At 34.1% G+C, this 20,630-nt stretch overlaps 2 protein-coding genes and 1 long non-coding RNA gene across 4 annotated transcripts in view; 1 reads left to right on the top strand and 2 right to left on the bottom strand.

Moving 5' to 3' along the window:
• The window catches only part of Wake (wide awake), a 163,075-nt gene extending 143,232 nt beyond the window's left edge, over nucleotides 1–19,843 (bottom strand). For both annotated transcript variants that reach the window (XM_064215744.1, XM_064215746.1), the window contains exons 1-2: nucleotides 19,612–19,843; nucleotides 4,545–4,690 (exon numbers count right to left, since the gene is read on the bottom strand). In XM_064215744.1, coding sequence (XP_064071814.1) covers nucleotides 4,545–4,690; nucleotides 19,612–19,730 — 265 coding nt within the window. In that variant the 5' untranslated portion in view covers nucleotides 19,731–19,843. The remainder of the gene's footprint in view (nucleotides 1–4,544; nucleotides 4,691–19,611) is intronic.
• LOC135193441 (uncharacterized) lies at nucleotides 12,992–15,419 on the bottom strand. Its single transcript, XM_064215902.1, has 5 exons — nucleotides 15,347–15,419; nucleotides 14,638–14,784; nucleotides 13,970–14,153; nucleotides 13,775–13,891; nucleotides 12,992–13,246 (listed from the first exon to the last, which is right to left on the bottom strand). The coding sequence occupies exons 1-5, from the start codon at nucleotides 15,377–15,379 to the stop codon at nucleotides 12,996–12,998; spliced, it is 732 nt and encodes a 243-aa protein (XP_064071972.1). The 5' UTR covers nucleotides 15,380–15,419; the 3' UTR covers nucleotides 12,992–12,995.
• LOC135193420 (uncharacterized) lies at nucleotides 16,214–17,521 on the top strand. The gene is made up of 3 exons (XR_010309229.1): nucleotides 16,214–16,373; nucleotides 16,568–16,724; nucleotides 16,864–17,521. It is a non-coding gene; the product is annotated as an uncharacterized LOC135193420 (long non-coding RNA).
• Nucleotides 19,844–20,630: the final 787 nt, after the last annotated feature.

Here is a 20,630-nt window from a genome sequence, read left to right as displayed (position 1 = left end):
ACTTTCACGATTACATAACATCCCATTACAATATATATTACATCCCAAGATTATCTTAAACACTACAAGTTGAACATTTTTGACCAGTTTAGTTTGTATCGTCAAGTTAAAAAGACACTTCGGTCGAGAAAATGAATATGTTTTAAAATTCTTGATTGTTGTGAAGGCTTTCCAAGTTTGTTTGTGATTAATAATCCGCTACAAGTCACGCGCCGCCTATTGTTAATGGTACATAAGCAGGAACCTCAAAGCAAGTGCCAGCCACGACTGCTTGGAATCTCAATATTTGACTGAATCGGATAAATAATTTCCGAAAGGACCCGGCGCCACACATTGAGTCATTATTATTGAATAAAAATCATTGGCTCAGTTATACAGCGAAATTATTATTTTGAAAAAATCTGGAAGCAATTGTTTTATGACAGCTAACATTAATTTAACCCTAAATTAAAAATTAATAACATTAATGCCGAAATAGTGCCTTGACGAGTTGCTCAAGTGCGGTGAATCCACTTTGCTCACTAACATATAATGACCGCGGAACTGAACGAGGCTTGAAATATCGACGCCAAGTTACCATGTTTTTAATTTTTATTTGGTGGAACTCGATATTTCGACATTATATACGAATGTCTTGTTCACGAGACGTGACGAGTAAATATCCCGTTTTAAATACTGTTAGCAAATCTAGTTATGTCTAAAACGTTAAAGGTTGACAAACTCTAAGGTACGTTAAAACTTATTTGTCTTTGAGTAACGTGTGATAAAAGGATAAAGTCAAAAGTAATTGACATCGACGTGCAAGCCTATTGTCGTTCCAAATATAAGCAATATAAATAAATAAGCTCCCTTGTCTGGGTACCACCACCACCGAATCACAAGTCGCTCTACCGTCCCAATCAGTGTAATTACAGGAACAAGGGACGTAACGTAAATCCTAAGAATATTGTACGTGTGCTGACGATGTAATGAGCTTATGAAATATACGTTACATAGCTTGGGCGGTTCAATGGCCGGTTGTGACGATTTACCAGTTAGAGATAACATCATTTTTCTTTTCCATTCTGATACAAAATTAATATGAAGAAATGTTAAATAAAATAAATATATATTTGTTTCGCCAATCGTATTCTTATTAAAGTTAATAATATATTGAATTCAATTGAATGCCTTTCCAGATTTGATATATTTTGACGTCTGTGTGCAGCGATAGCAAATTTCTCATCGAAGCGAATGCTTTCAATTCAATTCGCTCCGAAGGATATAATATTGGCCCTTTGGACATTTGGCGTGATCCGAATACTGTTCTTGCTGACCTCAAACTTAACTTAGTTTGATATTCAAATGTTATAATATTCCAAAGTTTCGTCACACTGGCATCATCATGCATCATAATCATCTTTATCGCCATCATCACGTCGAGATCGTATACACCCAATATATTGACAGAAGTTAAAACATACAAATGAAAGAGAATATCTGAAACTAATGGAGATAATGGATTGTACTGAGAGTATTAAGATTATCCATACAATACGAATTACCTTGAAACTAGAAGTCTCTGAAACTCAACAATACAAGTCTAAAATTCTTTAAAATTAGATTTTGTTGCACAGAATAAAATAATGGATTTGAAGCAGATTTTATAGGCAATACATAAACTGAAATTTAAGTTTGAACCATGGATAGTCCCTGAAATGAAAATTCAAAGTGTCAATGGTTTGCGGATCAAAAGAGAATATAAATGTGAAAGTCACGTTCATTGTATTTTTTTTTAGTTGGGGAGTAGTTCAGATTCAGGCTATGATTAAAGGAACTTGTAAAATCTAAATATTATAACTTTGACGTTTGTGAAAAGATGTAGAAAGATAGGTGGGAAAAATGAACTTTATTCCGAAACCAATTATGCCCATTACCCGTTGCGGACACACGCTGCGGCGCGCGGCTGCGAACTCTTTTCCATACATTTTCATAAGAATTTGTAGTTAATACTTTTCCAAAACAATAAAAATGTACTGAACAAAGTTAAGATATTAATCCTGACAATGAGAGGTCCAATTCAAATCAGATGAAATAAGACTTAGATATGATGGCGTAATTGTATCGCGTCAAGGCGTTTTCTTTTACTCAAAATCGTATGTACATAACTTTTATTACTTTGTTTGTGACAAAATTATTCATAGCCTAGTTTTACTGAAAGGTGTTACGAAGAATTGGAATAAATACACAAACAAAACAGAGACCGCTATTGAATTTCTAACTGCTATAGATTTATCTCTCGAAAATATTAAAGTTTATTTGTCACTTCAAATATTTACACAACATTCGGAAGTATTTTTTCAATGAATTTGAACTGAATTATTTGCTTTCCGGATTTTAATGACATTATTATTAATTGGTCTTAGTTTATTAGTATCGCGTGCCCGGCAGTCAAGGTAAACGTGATGAAACCTGCATGTGACTCAGTGATGAAGTCAAAACATTACGTTAATTTAAGACCTCTTTGTATACTACATTGGTGGATATTTCGCCCCATAGGGGTAAAATATGCAGAAACGCTTAAATACGTATCTACTCATTTTTAATCATTATTCCAAAAATAAAGTTACATGTTTCTAACTTAAAAAATGACGAACTTCCATACAAACTTTCAAACCCTATTTTACACCCTTAGGGGTAGAGTTTTCAAAAATCCTTCCTTAGTGGGTGTCTCAACTCAATAAATACTTACTAAATTTTATGGCGCTAACTTTAATAGTTTACGCTGGGCATTGATGAATCAGTCACTCAGGACATGTTATTTTATAAGTATAGATAACGGAAATTAAAAGCCTCGATTTCAAAAGTCTAAAACAACATGTGCTGTAGGTTATTATTATTACAATAATAGCGATATCATACTTTGATCTATGAAAATAAATATGAATTATTTGTGGTATAGCCATTCTCAAATATTAGTCAACTACAAAAGATTTTTATATATATTTTATAGAGCACAAGTAGCGCTCAAACACAGGTGAACTCTTTATAATGTCGTAATCACTCTCGGGATATGATTCGTCGAACTCGCGGCGAGCGCCGAAGCGCCCACAATGTGATGAGCCGAAGATCAACGTCTTTACGTATTTGCCGACGCAAGAGCGTGTCTGCCAATTTCCTTACTCCAGGATGATAGTAAGATGTTATTGGGAAAAGAACCCTTATCTTCTATATCTTACATTGGACCTCATCAACGATCAACGAGCCAAAACAATTTTTTGTTTGTTTCATAAAATCTATAAAATATAATAAATTCATATTACCGTAGTTATTCATGAAAGTTAAACAAATCTTAATTTATGGAACAATAAACTTTTGAATATTAAAGTTTAACAAAATCGTTCGTGCGGAGGAACTGATAAACTATTGACTTGGCACATATCTATGATATTCTAATGTAACCGACACACCAGCGTATTATTTCGGCGGAGTCCATCTTAGTGTCTGGAAGCAACTTTACATCGCGTGCTCTCTGAATTCACCGACTGAATTGCGCCACACGTAACGGCTTTAAAACACGCTAGGGAATGATTCAGATCGTTTTAATTCGAATGATAGAACCATTACGACACAACTATCAACGGAAACCGAGTTCATTTAGAATTATATATTATTATTATCAAAATTATTAATTTGTCTCGATGCTCAAACAACATTGGCACGTCAATCGTTTGGACGATAAAATATAATTGGTCGAAGATACAATAAACTAGAAAACCCGCCATGACTTAATTCGAAGAAATTTAATAATTCATTCAAGTAGAGATACGAGCAGTTCAAGTTAATATAATGTAAGTAAATATTATTCAACGTGCGGTGCGATGTTTTCATACCTTATACAATCAGCACGCCAGGAATCCCCGCACCTGACGGCACTCGGCAATGATGCTGCATTATTCTTTAAAGAATCTCCACGAATACAATAAGGCTGAAGATGAACCGGTTTGAATTTTATTTTAATACTTTAGTCTATTTCAATTGAAGGAGGAAAATGGTGAACAATTCACGGGAAACAATGTTAATATGATTAAATACTCATATTAACATCCCTCCAATTTGGTACAAAAGCTTCATAAATAGTATATTATATTTACAACAACATAAATTAATTACAAAACATGATCGTTTCTTCTTCCTGGGTTACAAATTCAAAGTTAAAATCTATATTCAACATAGAAGCGTTAAACTTGCATTTAATTCTCAAATTCAACATAGTTGCGTTAACAACTTCGCCTCTAACGGACGCTACTCGCTTGCTTAACAGTGAATAGCACAGAATAAGGCATGTGACAAAATTAAATACCACTAATAACTACAATGTTGTACCTCATATTAAATATATTTTTTAAATAATTTACATTCTTTACTCCCCAACAGAAAAGATTAAGAACAGAAAAATACGATGACAACTAATAACATTATTTAAATAAGATAAACGTACTTCATGCATTAATACGGATTGTATTATTTAATCACATATATAATAGGAATCAACCCCAACTGACCTGTAGTTCTTTGCGGATCGATTTGAGCATGTAATATTGAAAAGCCGGGCGCAATGATGGCAGGCAGCGTGCGCGAGCGCAGCAATGGTGGTGGTCCTCGGCGACCGACAAAGGGGTCGACCGTCGCCGCAGACGCTGTCGCCGCACTGCACACATAAAAATAGATTACGATAACATGAAACCATCGAAACGTGAGTGATCGGTGAGTACCATTCATCAATAACCAGTGTTCCGATTTAAAAGTAACCCGTTTAAAAGTAAAAAACCAAAACATCTGGAATTTCACAGTTAATTTGTAGTCAATTAAGTAGCTTCTCAACTTTTCAGTAGCAGCTTCTGTGGACGAATGTGACTTTGTAAATATACATATGTATGTATGTATGTATATTACAATAGCTGGGATTTATTTTGGAAGTTATTTTAAATTTAAAAATGGATGACAGTTTTGAGATTAACAGAAATTTACTCAGTAGTAGGGCGTTGAGCACGCCCGCCTGGGTAGGTACCAAGCTTGAAGTTCACTCTTCGAGCCCTTGAGCCAGTGTAACTACAGGCACAAGGGACATAACATCTTAGCTCCCAAGATTGGTGGCGCATTGGTAATGTAATATAGGGAATGGCTATAATTTTTTACAGCGTCAAGGTCTATGCGCCGATAGCGGAGTCTCTGAAACTTTGTGTGCAACTAACGTAAGCGATTTGGTATATCGGGTACTATATTTTGTGGACTGTGGTAATAAATCACTTTTCATTTTCACTCAGTATTTTATTACCCACAAGTATCGTAACGATATGAAATAACTCATTTGTAAAACTCTATCACATTATATTCTATTTAAATTATATTAATTAAAATTTTAAATAATAATATATTTAAGGAAAAGCGTTAATAATTTATGTTTAATCACGACATATATAAAACAAAGTCGCTTCCCGCCGTCTGTCTGTCCCTAGGTATCTTCAAACTACGCAACGGATTTTGATGCGATTATTTTTAATAGATCTAGTGATTCAAGAGTAGGTTCATATGTAATTCATGTACATTTATAGTAAAGAAACGCTGACAATTTTAGAGGTTCCTAATGTGATGCCGTAAATAAACACATTTTTTGCGCTTACATTGCAAACGCCGGCTGAACCCTAAGAGATACATCAAAATAATGTACTACAGTATTGTGCACCTTAAAAAGGTCTGCAAAAAAGTCGATGGTATATGTCTATCTCTTAGGAATAATCCACAATAACCATTTTTTATCATTTACTTTTTACGAGAAATAATGGCTTATTTACGAAGCGATTTTAAGCAAAACAACATTAATCCTTATCCAACCTTAAATACATTGTATACAGGGTTATTGGTATTTCGACGTATTCCCGTTAGGAGGTGATAGGGGTGACTATTTGCGATAATTTTAACCCCCATATGCATTATGCAAAGAAGAAAAAAATTGATTTTAATTGATACTTTTTTTTTAATAAATTTTTGAAGTTGCATTTTTGACTTATTTTGAAAAAATCTAAAAATCGCGATAACTCAAAAATGGTTCACTTTTGCATCATGCATATGGGGGTTAAACTTATTGCAAATAGTCACCCCTATTACCGCCTAACGGGAATACGTCGAATTACCAATAACCCTGTATATTCAATTTAATAAAGATCAATATGGCCCGTAATTTAAATGAATATTTTCGAAGATATTACAGGTTTAATCTTTTGTAAGATTTACCCGCAATGTTTTATTTTAATATATTTAATTCAAATCTAATCATCATCATCATCCTCCTGCCCTTATCCCAATTTTACTTTTTTATTTTATTTACTTTTTTATTTTTACATTTTATAAAATTCAAATCGAATACAAAGATACATTATTTATTTAGAGTATCAGTACTGTCATAGCAAAGATTTAGATTGTTTTATGAAATAATATATGTGTTACGACTACGACCTACTGCCATAGTAACTCGCCAAAAAGTAAGACTTCTGTAAGATGAAATGTCCAGCGCTGAACAAGAAAATCCTCGTGATAAATTTTACACAACATTTTTAGAGAAAACTATAAAACGAGATACGAGAACTCCAAACTAAACCAATATAATATTGCTTCGCTGACGATTTCGGTGTAACGAGTAGTGCGCTCGGATCGTTTACAAGTAAAACTTACAGTATTTACAATGAAAATACCAGAAAATTGAAAAGTGCTTTCATAGCTGGGAAAAGATATTTAGTTTTTCATTGATGATTAATTAGTCAGTTTTTATATTTGGTGTTTTAATCTCGTACTCTTAGGTAAAGGAAACACGTGGGATAAAAGTCTGTCACATTTTTGTATAATCCTCTTCCCTCAAATGGAATAGTGTACTGGAATAGAGCTGAGATGGCCCAGTTGTAAGAACGCGTGCATCTTAATCGCTGATTGAGGGGTCAAACACTGGCAAGTACCACTGAATTTCCATGTGCTTATAATTTATTTCGGGCTCGGCGGTGTAGGAAAAAATCGTAAGGAAAATTGCATGTCTTAATTTACTGAAATAGAAGTATATTTCTCTACACTAAACCTTACGAGAAAAGCAAGCATTTCGTTTTTTTTTTTTTAAATATCAGTTTTGCTTGTTGTAGGAAAAATTAAGGAATATGTTTTGATTTTCCTGCCGCAAGAGTAGAAACAGTCTCGCCGCCCTTGGGTTACGACTGTTGATACTATTACCGGAGTCTAACGATCCACAATGTTTTTATAGCGTCCATCATCTTGGGCTTTTATGCAAATACTTCAGTATTACTGTTGCTGTAAAATATTACCGCGAGTGAGCAAAGTCATGATTTTTTTTCACTCGATACTGGCTGCAAAATGTAATCATGCTAAAGATTTAATATGATAAGAAAGATTACTTAAATTACAATTGAAACACCTCACATGGTAGATTTTACTTTAAAGTTCACGTAATACCCGGAAGCCCAGAAGCAAGAAGATACTCTGTTACCAAGAATGTAATCATCATATTCAATTAAGCTTATAATATAATCTTTGGGTTTGATGAATAAGTAATTTGAATTTGATTTTAATTTTGTACACAGTAGTGTACGTCTTATTCAGAAAAACATTTTTAGCATAAGCTTCAACAGTACATCTGCATTACATAAATACACGTGTTGGGGGATTTTTGCTTAATATCACCTTGGGGGTCACCTTGTTCGCAAAGAGCTTCTTTACGATTGGTCGCAGTCATTGGCGTTACTAATAAATGTCTTTTTTTGTAAATAAATTACTACGCATTGTACTTTGGTGTCTTATCAATCTCTATAATAACGCGGTACCGCTACATATAAAAGTAAAATAATTAGGGAAACAAATTGAATAGCTTAAAACACGACACTGATATAAAAACTCAAATTAACGGTTATTGAAATTTATAATTAAACAAAAGCAAAATGTGCATAATCATAGTGTTTTGTTAGTTAAATAAATATATTTCACTCATTATTATATATATTAACGCAGAATATAGTATACATACGTGCCATGCACACACAGATTAGAGGAGGGCCCGTCACAGAGTAGCCATGACAGCAGAAGAGAGCGTCATGAAGCTTTTTTTTTTATGATATCGGTAAGCGGACGAGCATATGGGCCACCTGATGGTAAGTGGTCACCACCGCCCATAGACAATGGCGTTGTAAGAAATATTAACCATTCCTTACATCACCAATGCGCCACCAACCTTGGGAACTAAGATGTTACGTCCCTTGTGCCTGTAGTTACACTGGCTCACTCACCCTTCAAACCGCAACACAACAGTACTGCTATTTGGCGGTAGAATATCTGATGAGTGGGTGGTACCTACCCAGACGGGCTTGCACAAAGCCCTACCACCAAGTGAACCCAGTGAAGTAACTTGCCGTTACGGCACACGTGCCGTTCTGTCCTCAAGGCGGCGATAGATGAATGTATTTAAGACAAACATAAATACAACAGGAAGTTGTTGACGAAGATCAATGTGCTGACATGGATAGTACGTATAAATATTAAATGGCACTTGGCGCCATCTGTGGTCGACGAGCGCGTGCCGGTAATAAAGGAATATTACAATGGAGATTGTATTGAGGAAACAATTTCGAATGAATAGATTGTTACAATAAAATGATATATTAAAATGTTGGTTGGCATTTAGTTGTTAATAATTCAATATTTTCATAATAAATATGTGCTGCAGTTATAAAAACGTCTTTGTTACGAATCGATAGTACTATATATATAAAATATATATATACTAAAAAACGACTTCATCCGCCTAAATTTTGTTTAGCCTGTGCAGCCTTATAATATACACATATATTATAAGATTTAAACTGGGCTTGTAATTTATCGCTTTGCGCAGCACGCTCATAATGTATATCACTTAAAAGAAGATAGAAGAAGACTTATTTCTTCAATTAGAAGCCTAACCTTCCTTCGGTCCGCGAATTTCTCATCTGATGGAAAGTGACTACCACCGCCCATGGACATCTACAACACCGGGGGGCTTGCAGGTGCGTTGCCGGCCTTTCAGGAAGGAGTACGCTCTTTTTTTGAAGGTTCCCAAGTCGTATCGTATTAGAATTTTGACGAGATGTCCGAAGGTGAAATTCAGCTGCCGGGATTAATCCAAACAATTCCTCGGAACATTCCCCGTGGAAGATTCGATAGAAGATGCAGAGTGATCCAACATCTCTACGCAGAGCCAAAGGATCGAGCAGATCAGAAAGGGCTTGATCGTCGATAATTCGAGCTGCTCTACGTTGGATACGGTCAAATGGAAGGAGCTGGTACTGGGGAGCACTCGCCCAGAGGTGAGAGCAGTATTCCATGTGAGGCCGAATTTGCGCCTTGTATAGTCTTACGCGATGTGCCGACGTGACATATTGTCTTGCCTTGCTGAGCACACCGAGCTTTTTTGATGCCAATTTGAGTTTGCCTTCCAATTGACCGCGGAACTGAACGAGGTTCGAAATATCAACGCCAAGTATTCCCATACTAGCTGTGGCGTCTATCGGAATGTTCTCAAATCGTGGAGATACGACGAATGGTGTTTTTTTGGCGGTTAACGCGCAAACTTGCGTCTTTTTGGGGTTGAAGTGGACTAGGTTTAGCCGGCCCCAGTTCGAGACTTTGTTTAACGAAGACTCGATTTCAGACACAAGTTTGTTCCGGTTTACTTCGACGTTCGATGAGGTGTCTACGGTACATATATATATATATATATATATATATATATATATATATATATATATATATATATATATACTGCATAGCAGTGAATGTTACTGATTTGCAACAAGTCATTGATATGCAGAAGAAACAGAGTGGGTGATAGAACGCAGCCTTGTGGAACACTAGCATTGACGAATTTTTGGTCGGAGCATGCACCGTCGACAACGACCTTGATGCTCCGATCTGACAAAAAGCTGGTAATCCAATTGCATAATATCCCGGGAAGCCCATAGGAAGAAAGCTTCGAAAGCTGCCGAGGCGTCGAGAGCAGATATCATCTCTGACGTAAACGCACACCCCAGCTCGTGGTACAAAGGAATGTTCCAATTTATACCCGGGGTAGGAAAGAAAAGTTGTATCAGCAGGAGAGAATATCTGGGTCTCGGTAAGAAAGAGCAAGGCCGGCTTCGCCGTCTCAAGGTGAAAGTGAACGGCATTCAAGTTGGAGTTGAGTCCCCTTTATGTTGCAGAAGTCCACAGTGAGGGTGGGAGGGGTTGCCTTATGATGCCTACTCCGCTTGCCCCGAACTGTGGCGAGCGCAAAATTGCCCCCCCCCCCCCGAATTCGGAAGGCAGCTTGAGCATCCCTGCTCCAGCAACATACCAGACGAAACGCGGTAGCATAGCTACCACTTTACGCCGGTTTTAAGTGAGAGTGGTACTTCCCCGGGCGTGCCGGCCCATTCGGCTGCAACCCGAAGGTATGCAGTGTGGCACTACCACTTAAAAACATACTGATGTAACGGTTTGATGAAAAAAAAATTTTGAGTTTTCGTTCTAAGCATGGGGAACCAACAAAATTTATTATATTTTTTACTATTTTTGTGTGACAGTCTTAATACGGTTCACAGAATACATCTACTTACCAAGTTTCAACAGTATAGTTCTTATAGTTTCGGAAAAAAGTAGCCGTGACATACGGCTGGACATACGGACGGACAGACAGACAGACATGACGAATCCATAAGGGTTCCGCTTTTTACCATTTGGCTAAGGAACCCTAAAAAAATATATTTTTAAATAAATTGCTTCACCTTTAGTAGTATGCAATCAAGTTTGATAAGAAAGAAAGAAAAAGGCAGACGCAAAAGAAGTGCCTCGAAATGTCTCCGGGCCGCCGGGGAAAATTCACGTTCCGAATTTTTTCTTAGAGGAAATATTACAAAAATATTTTTTGTATGTAAGCGCCTCGTTTATCACTCAACTCTCAGGTCACGTAAAAAACGGCCGCCTTTGATGCAAAGGTTTTAAAAATAACCTAATTGTACAAATTCTGGGAATTTGAGTGTTAATGAGAGTGGACTTCAGTTCTTATATAAAATCAAAGTAAAGGTTCTTTGACGTAATATTATTTTAAAAAAGGACGATTGGACAATTTGATGATAATGGATCCATCGCCCGTAGACATAATATTCGAAATATCGTCAATTCTACACTGACTGAGCGTCATATACGGCACACACTCTCGTTCACGCATTCCTCAAATTGAAACACACCATCATGCAAAATATAAGGTAAAGTAATTAATGAGTGAGTAGAACCCAGACCCTAACGCTGGGCAATGATAGTAAATGCCAAACAGGCGCCTCTGGCAGTATATTTTAACGTTTTGTTTTATTTGTGAATGCTAATTGCAATTCAATTAAATGCATTTAATTGGCTACTTTCATTTAATTATCACATTGACGCGCCACACCATCCAATAAAAACTACAACATGCTCTATACTACTAGTATAGTTTACTGTTATTATTGTTGTTAACCAACGCAAACTGATCAAAATCGACACTTATCCTGAATCGTTCCCCAAATTTCATGCGATCATTTAAATTTGACAAATTCTACGAATTAATATACATACCGGGACAATTATAAATTCCTTACGGTCCACGTGGAATAAGTCAATTATTTAATTACTCTTGTACTTGTACGAAATGACAACCACTCGACAACCAATCGACTGATTTTTGTGAAAACAAGCTAAATAGCTGAACGAAGAAACATGCGTAGAATCTACACTTTAATTTGGAAACAAATAAATAATTAATAAGGAAGAGAAATGCTTTTTGTAATTTAATTAATATTAACTACATTATCACGACTCTCTCCAGCTCATTAAAATTTATATCTAATTAAGAAGCCAACTTGGGTCATTGAACGATAATTTGCTGCTTCTATGTCAACGATCTTCAAGATCTCTTCAGCATCGTAGAGATACCGTAAAGCTCGTTTAACATTTTGTGTATTATCCAAGAAAAAAATTCATGGATTATTTGTAAAATATTGATGTCATAAAATTTTCAACATCTTAGCATATTGTAAGAGATTGTAATACAATACTTATATTGAATACAAGCTATTTGGATTTAATATCATTTTAATTTTATTTCGAAAAATATGACTTAAATTGCAAATCAATCGAAAAATCACAAGATCAATAACGTTGTCAAGAATTACACAGAATACTTATTATTTATCTTAATTATTATATCTATTTAAAAAAAATATCTATCTATTATATCTTAATTATGTCTTTTCATGACATTATAATAACATCTAAAAGTATGAGACGTAAATGTCTACATATTTTAAATATATTCTCGCTTACATGTATTAAAACAAGAATACTTAAATAATGATAACACATTTATTGAACTGAGTAGCTAAAATAAACAATTTTCGATGTATGTATCTTGTAACGTGACGATTAATGAGTGTTTATCTACTTCTGAGTTAACTCGAATACAATATATTTTGATTTAATGTCTTGTTAGCTTTGATGGTTTCATTATAAAAAGATAATTCAATAATTACCATCAGTAGAAAACAAAGATATTTCTGATATATTTCCTAAAATTCATTTAGGGTCGTTTGAATTTCTCGTGACTGGATTTAAGCCAAGGTGTCTAAATTTATGGATTTTCCAGCTGTTTATGAGATATCTGCAGCTTAAAAATTATTTATTAGACTAATAAAGAGTTGGGTAGATTATAAGGCCGACCCATACAAAAAGGCAACTCCGCAAATTATTATAGAGATCATTATTTGGTACATTACACATTACATTAGTACACAAATAAAAACAATTTGAATATAGAATTTTATATTTTCGTAGTTAAGTAGAATAAAATAATAATAGTATTAAAAAATCAAATTTTGGTATTTTTATATCTTTACTTATTGCTTTTAATCACTCATATTTTACTCAACCGCAGCTTCCGTAGCTGGATCATCTGAACCTAATAAGCCGACTTCAGTAGCGTTAATTATTTGTGGATTAGGTGTTTCAGTATTTGATGTGTCATTAACATCATTAAGGAAAGGCGTATTGTTAAACTCTATGCTTCTTCTAAACTGAGATGCGTCATCTATATTGATGTCATTAATGTTGGTTTCATTTTCATTGTTGATTTTAATTTTTTTATCGCACGGATTTCTATGGTCTGAAAAACCTAGAATGTACAAGGACGTCTATAAATATTATATTTTTTTAATTTATATATTAAATACCAATCAAAAATAAAAACGACATACTTAAGAACTATTTGTAAATTAAGACGTAAGTAGCAAGGAACTAGATGTGACGCGATAGGGTAAGGAGAGTGACGTCACCTCGATTGAGAAGAAGTGCGGGCTCGAATCGTTTGTGTCAAATCTTTTGAATTCAAATTTAAGCTTACATTCGGATTTTGAAGGTAACACCTTTGCCTTATTATTAAATAGAACAGGTGAATTTTAATGCAGATCAAAGGGTTAAACCCGAGCCAGCAGGGCTGCCTTGTGACGTGCTTAATTTATTTATACATTATATTTTGCTCGATGGTAAAGGATAACATCGTGAGAAAAGCTGCTTATGTTAAGTGTAGTTTAGTTATTATTCCAGCCGTGCGGCATTTGACGTTGTTTTCTTGTTATAGTTGCCTTCGATAACATTATTGTTAATTATATTCAAAAGCATTCAAAATGAATACACAATGTACCTCTTAATAAATTATTTAACCCCGGTATATAGACAGAGCCGTCACCAATATCTAATTTGAGTTGTGTTTTTCCTATATTAGAAATGCCCGTAGCGTTAAATTTTAATGTACTGTTACCTAAAATTTAAAATGTAATCGATTACTAAATGATTAATATACAAAAAAATATATTTTATATAATTCACCGAGCTTTACCAGATTCTCCAAATTTTAACCGTAAATCAGTTTCACCAACTGCTATAATTCCATTTGCTTTTAAATTAAGATCTACATCATTGGGCGTCAATTCACATTTTGTTTCTATAGCGTCATTACGATTTTCAACTTGATCAGTCTTTTTCTTTTTTTTATCTCGCACTTCTTTTAACTTGGCTTCTAACTGCAAATGAATATTACCCGAGGATGGGAAAACGGGCTACCTGATGGTAAATGGTCAAACCAGAACACAACGATACCAAGTATTGCTGTTTGGCACTAGAATATCCAATGAGTGGGTGATACCTACCCAGACGCGATTGCACAAAGCCCCACTACCAAGCTTTTGAGTTTATGAACAATTTTATAACTTTTTAATTTAACTATGTTATTTTCTATTCATAAATAAATTATATAGTCCTGACCGATATTAGCCAAAGCTACCGATCTCACGAAAGACCAGTCAACCACGCAGAACATGTCATAATTCACAAATGTGTGCGAAAATAGAGGACCATTTTAGTTCATGTTCAGACCCAAGACCAACTATATATGATTTCTGAGGCACAGGAGTGCATATACATATGTATGGATGGAATCCAGGGCATATATAATTAACCACTAGACCAACGAGGCAGTCTCAAATAAATATTGGATCAATATATTACCATATCTAGTAGAATATCTTTTTGTTCTGAAAACGCTTTGCCAACTATATCATTTCTCCTCTTTGGATCTAAAATTGATGCTGTAGGTATTGAAGATGAACTAGATAAATTTAATTTGTTCCCTCCCACTACATAATTTGAAGATATCTAGAAGAAATATTAATATTATGATAATTAAATGTCCTCGCCCGATATATTTACATTACCTTATTCTTTAAATATATTTAAATGACGTCCTCGTGTCACAATAATGCCTGTAAGAGCACTCGGGCAACGAAAGCGTCTTTATTCAGGATCGGCTTCTGAAGGGCGTTCAAATAAATCCAGTCACTTGACATCATTTGTATTCCCAACATTGTTAAGGCGTTTAGCAAATTTAGTCAGATTTACATTTTAAACGAATTTACAGTAGACATTGGCACTTGGAAACTTCGTGGAGTTACTTTGATTGTACCCGATGGTTATTGAGGAAAATTAAAAGTAACGTAACGGGGAGATTTTTCAAAAGAAAATCATTATAGTGGGAGTTTCACTATTCCATTCTAGTTTAAATAATCTTTAATATACAGTATTAATACAGCAAAATCATAACATAATTTAAATCGCCATATTGTTAAAAATTAGACGACACACTCATGGTGAAATGAATGAATATGGAATATCGTAACAGTGACTTTTAAAATAAAATCAATTGCGAGTAATGACATACCAGAATAGCGAGTGGTAAATACACGAGGGCCATACGTGCGTTTTGCTGTTCCGACCGAAGGCAATATAGGAATTTTACGAGCCGTTACTGAAATCGACGTTTATAAATAAATACAATTTAAATGAATTTTATCGTCCATGCAACACGAGTAACGTTGAACGCATTTAGCTGAAAATAGGGATAAACCTCGCAGGGACACTTCAGTGCTCAGTGCACCATAAACCTGAAACGTTTAAGTGCGGTCTCTCCGGAGTATTACAGATGTCCAATAAAATCATAACAAACGATGGATAACTTTCTTTAATGATCACAGATATGAATTATTTATTTGAAGGTTTCATTTTATTTACAAAATCTGCGATCATTTTCTGATCACAATAACGAGTCACGAATATTTTTTTGTATTATTGTGAAATAATAGAATCAACCGTTCTTTTTTTTGTAAAACTATCAATTAAATTCTAAAAATATCGGAAAACATTCAACTGATTCTGAAGCAGCATAATGATGATATTAAATTAAACCGTCCTTTTAATGTATATTAATTTACATGATACATGATACAATTGAATGACCGGGTGCGTTCAGCAGTAATTTATTATAGCTCATTTATAGTCAAAAATATAATATTAAAGTGTAAACAAAATATCCGATTACACCTACTACGTAAGCGATTATTTATATTTCGGATCAAATTATATTTGAAATCCTCGTGACTGCGTTATAAATCTGTCATTAAACTTCTAAAATAAAATTATCAATATAAAGTGATTGTTTTTCATAAGTAAACATACATTCTTTTCTGACATGTAAATTTAAGTGGACTCGTAGGTAATTTAGTGTTACGCAAGGTCGACTATAAAACACGCATCCAATAAACAATGAAATCGATGTTGCGAAATGTTCTGAATTAGATTCGAACGGAATTTCAATCGCATTTTTATCCCTATTGCTCGTGTCAGACGAATTCAGCAAAACTTGCTTTAACTTCTGAAACACCGTATTAAAAGATTTTGTTTAAACAAAGGCCTCTTAAAAGGACTTTTATTCAAGTATAAGTTTTGTAAAACAGTCATTTTGATTAAGGGATTTGCTCAAATTAATTTGTTAGCTTTTAGGATCTTTTGCAAATTAGTTCTTAATAGCTAAATCCTTGTATTAACTTAAATTATATACTGTCTTATTTTAAATATTTCTTTACTATTAGTTTTCGTTTCGTAGGTTATGCTGCCTCTCATAGCTTCACTGCTAACATGGTTAGCTGCAGCTGGAGCCAGAGACGTGGGTAAGGCACTTAAGACTATGCCCATCGTCACTAACTCTCTGGTCAATTTGGGCAAAATGGATATTGCTTTCTACTTTAATTCTCGACCTCAAGGTTAGTCAAATCTATTATTTTTTTAGATTTAACTCATAAATAGTATTGGACAACTGTTTTTCATATTATATACAGCCTTATAAAATTTATAATATATATATTGCTACTATATTTGTAAGTATTTTTTCACCTTTTATAGATTTAACAATGCGATCTGAGCTTCCAAGTCACGGGTCCAGTTCATCGTTTGGTCCAAAAGTCGAATCCTTATTAACGGAACCCTGTCCATGTTCAAGTTTAAAATACATAAGAGATTCTTCACAAAACAACCCATCTGAGCTCTTAAGCAAAATTCTAACTGGAAATGACCTGTTTTCTTTTAAAAAGCCCGCTACCTCGACTCTTTGTTGTGATTCACATGAAAATGTACAAGAAGATGTACTTTTAGAGTTCGGTCCGAAACAAAGTCAAATTATAGCGAATCAACAAAACTCCTTCCCATTACTGCCATTTTTGTTTGATAGCATTCAAAGTAAATCTAATTCGCCTTTTGTGCTACCAAAAGCAAAGACTGTAGAAATTTTGATATTCCCAAAAAAACGGGGATTGTCCATGGACATTGACAAATTTACGACTAAAAAGAAGGATATTATAAAAGTAGTTGGAGATAAAGAAATTAGAAATGAAATTAAGTCCAACAAATTTGTTCCTCCGATTATAACATCTATCAAGAAAGATTTAGCACTACAAGAAAAAAATAAACCTGTCACAAATAAAGCGGACGAGACCATGTTTACTGTTGATAATAAATCAAACATAGTGTGATGTTACAATAAAACATAATCGTGTCACTCTCACCATCTAACTTTTTATTTGATATAACTTCATAAGGTTGATATTTTATCGTCTTAATATAACAGTCTAGCGTTTTTAAAACATTAAAAACTTCGAAGTTTTTACTATATTTTAAATGATGGGCCATTAATAAAAATAAACCATGTTATATGATAATTCTAAATTGAAATAAACAAACAAATGTATCATTTACATAAATAGCTAAAATAAAAGATAAATAAAATGTATTTGTGTCTCATCGCTGCAAAGAAAGAAAAGATAGATAGGCGTAAATACGCCCACAGAATTCTGTACCAAGACGAGTCAATTTGGCAAAACAATGAGTATTAGGTAAAGTTGGGACGCGAAATGAATGTCACGGTCCTCATTTACATAAAGTTATATCAGCAAGAGCATTTTGCTCAATTACAAAGCTCACTAAATTGAAGCAAAATATTACTTTTAAGTGTATTAAGCGGTTAACTTATAATCAATGCATATCAAATCGTTCCGAGTTACGGCTTTTCTTGGTTTTAAATTGGCTGTGCTGCGCCGCTACCTACGTATATAACCTTTCTCAATAAATGGTCTTTTTTCAAATCTAACTATTAGGTCATAAGCTTAGCTTATTCATAAGAATAAACAACATTTCTAGTTTTATACATTTGTATAGATTATTTTCTCCGAGAAATAAATATTTCCTCTCAACAATAAAATATTCTATTTAAATAACGCTTGTACCTCATAAAAATTTCGTTTTAAATAACACTATCAAATGTAAAAAGAATTATAAATACATCCTTAGACTGTATAAATCTCGCTTTAGATGAAATCAATCACATCAACAATTCGTCGTTTATAAGCAATCGAACAATACGAGTTTTATTTTTTATAAAACAGATGGACGGGCGAAAAAATGGGCCAACTGACGGTAAGTGGCGATCACCGCCGATAGACCTGTAAGAAATATTAAACATTCCTCGTGTCGTATATGCGCCACTGACCTTGGGAGTTACGATGTTACTTACACTGGCTCTTCAAACCGGAACACAACAATACCAAGTATTGATGTTACAAAGTCGGGCTTGCACGAAGCCCTACCACCAAGTCTAGTTCAAGGCGTAGCTTCAATAAATATTATTAAAAAATGTATGTATATATACATATATATAAAACTACATCATAGAAACTAATTACTAAGGAACGTTCGAACTTTGTACAAACACCATTTACACATAACAACCCATTTATTTTACGAAAGGAACCGTAACTTAATTGCGTTGTTTTACAGAAGGATGAAATTCGTTTCATTTATTTAGTTATTAAACTTAACACTCTTGAGGAAGACTATTAGTCATAGTAACATAAATACAATTTATCTTATATTTATAACATTGTCTATTTACCTCCAGCAGAGCGGTCCCCAAACTGTGACACTAAGGCGTGGTTATAATGTGTGTGCAGACTGGGCTTATTTGAGTTGAGATAAAATCTTTTTTCTCGGTGATCGTTATTTAAAAATTATAACAAATTATACATTTACGTAATTTATAGGATTTTTGTTCGCATTAAAGCTACAAAAAGTAATAAAAAATAAATAATCAAAGTCCCATTTGCTTACGTAATTATTCGCGTTGTGCTCTTATGTCACCGATCACAGAATATACATTTATTGAAGTTAGCGAATCAAATATAAACAAGGGAACCTTCGCCTTAATTATGCAATTAATTTTCATAATATTTTTGAATGTTTCTATTTAACGTATACGATGCGCGTAAAATATTATGCAGCGCCTCTATTACTTATAAATAAAGGTAATTGAACTATTCATCATTAAAACAAAATGAAAAACTATAAAAACAAATAATGTCGCAAAGATATTAGTAGTAAGTAATAAATGGAGGTCCAATTAACTTGCTCGACCGAAGCTCTCTCTTTATATACATGTCGGGAAATAAATTGGGATCCATACTACCAAACACCAAGTCGACATAATATAACCCAGACAAGTAGGAATGAATGTCACATACGATACGTGCACAATAAGCTATACTCTACATTGCGAAACAGTGGATAATGACTTCAAGTGATTATATCGCTAAAATAACTTACTGCTTTTCCTTTCTCTGCTGCCGTTTCTTCTTGAACGCCCTCCTGACCCGCAGGAGAAGAAACGCGGCGCGGTCTATGGTTAATACGGACGGCCGCTTGGCGGCGCTGGGCTCGTCCATTCCCTCGTCTTCGTCTGCCGCTTCATCGCACAACTTCAGGCCGAGCCATCGCTGTTTTGTGGCAGTCCTCGTGGTGGCTCCGAGTGAAACGCACGCAAGCAAAGCAAGCAGCCGCGTGAAATATTTTGTTTTAGTCTTTAGTAGACTTATATAACCGAGTAAAAATAATAATAGTAAACAGATATCACTTATTTACACTGACTCACTAAATCACTTCGTTAAAATACTTTCCATAACACTTTAACACCGCACCCTGGAACAAAAAAAAAGGAATTTGATTTTTCATTGCGAACAACTTTATCCTTAGTTACAAAAATTAAATTAATAGTTAAAGTTACTTATTTAGATAGTAAATAATTAAGTTTAGTTTACAATTATGAAGATATGTAAAAAAATCGAAATTAACGAAGCTAAACAACAAGCAAAAACTTGAAAATTGACAAAAGATGTACAAGTTTAGTTTGGACCGGAATCAATTATATATTTCTATTTTTGTAAATAACAAATGTAAGGCAGTAGCATAATAGTTGAAACTAATCTACACTGAGGAAAGGGAGGATATTAATGAAGAAGGCGCTGATGAAAAGGGTGATGAAAGGTGTTGGAAGTGCCTTATTTCATTTTTTTTTTAATATTTTTAAAAACCCGTTTCTATTTTATCTGTTCCCAATATTCCAAGTTTCCAATCTTTTGTTACTAAATTACGTCCATCCTTTTATTTTAGACACAGAGAAAATGCTTCATATTTTTTCCTAACGAAGCTCCAACGATATTACAAGATAACCTTCAAGTCAGCCCGGTTATTGTATGGTCATTAAAAAATACAGAATCTTGGCGCATCGAGTTGAGAGACGACTATGGTTAATTAATATTCAAAATAATTATAATAATATCCATCTT

This window comes from Vanessa tameamea, chromosome 9 (assembly GCF_037043105.1).
Source record: "Vanessa tameamea isolate UH-Manoa-2023 chromosome 9, ilVanTame1 primary haplotype, whole genome shotgun sequence".
Taxonomy (NCBI): domain Eukaryota; kingdom Metazoa; phylum Arthropoda; class Insecta; order Lepidoptera; family Nymphalidae; genus Vanessa; species Vanessa tameamea.
Note: the sequence above shows the minus strand (reverse complement) of the source record. Positions and strands in the feature narration are given on the sequence as shown.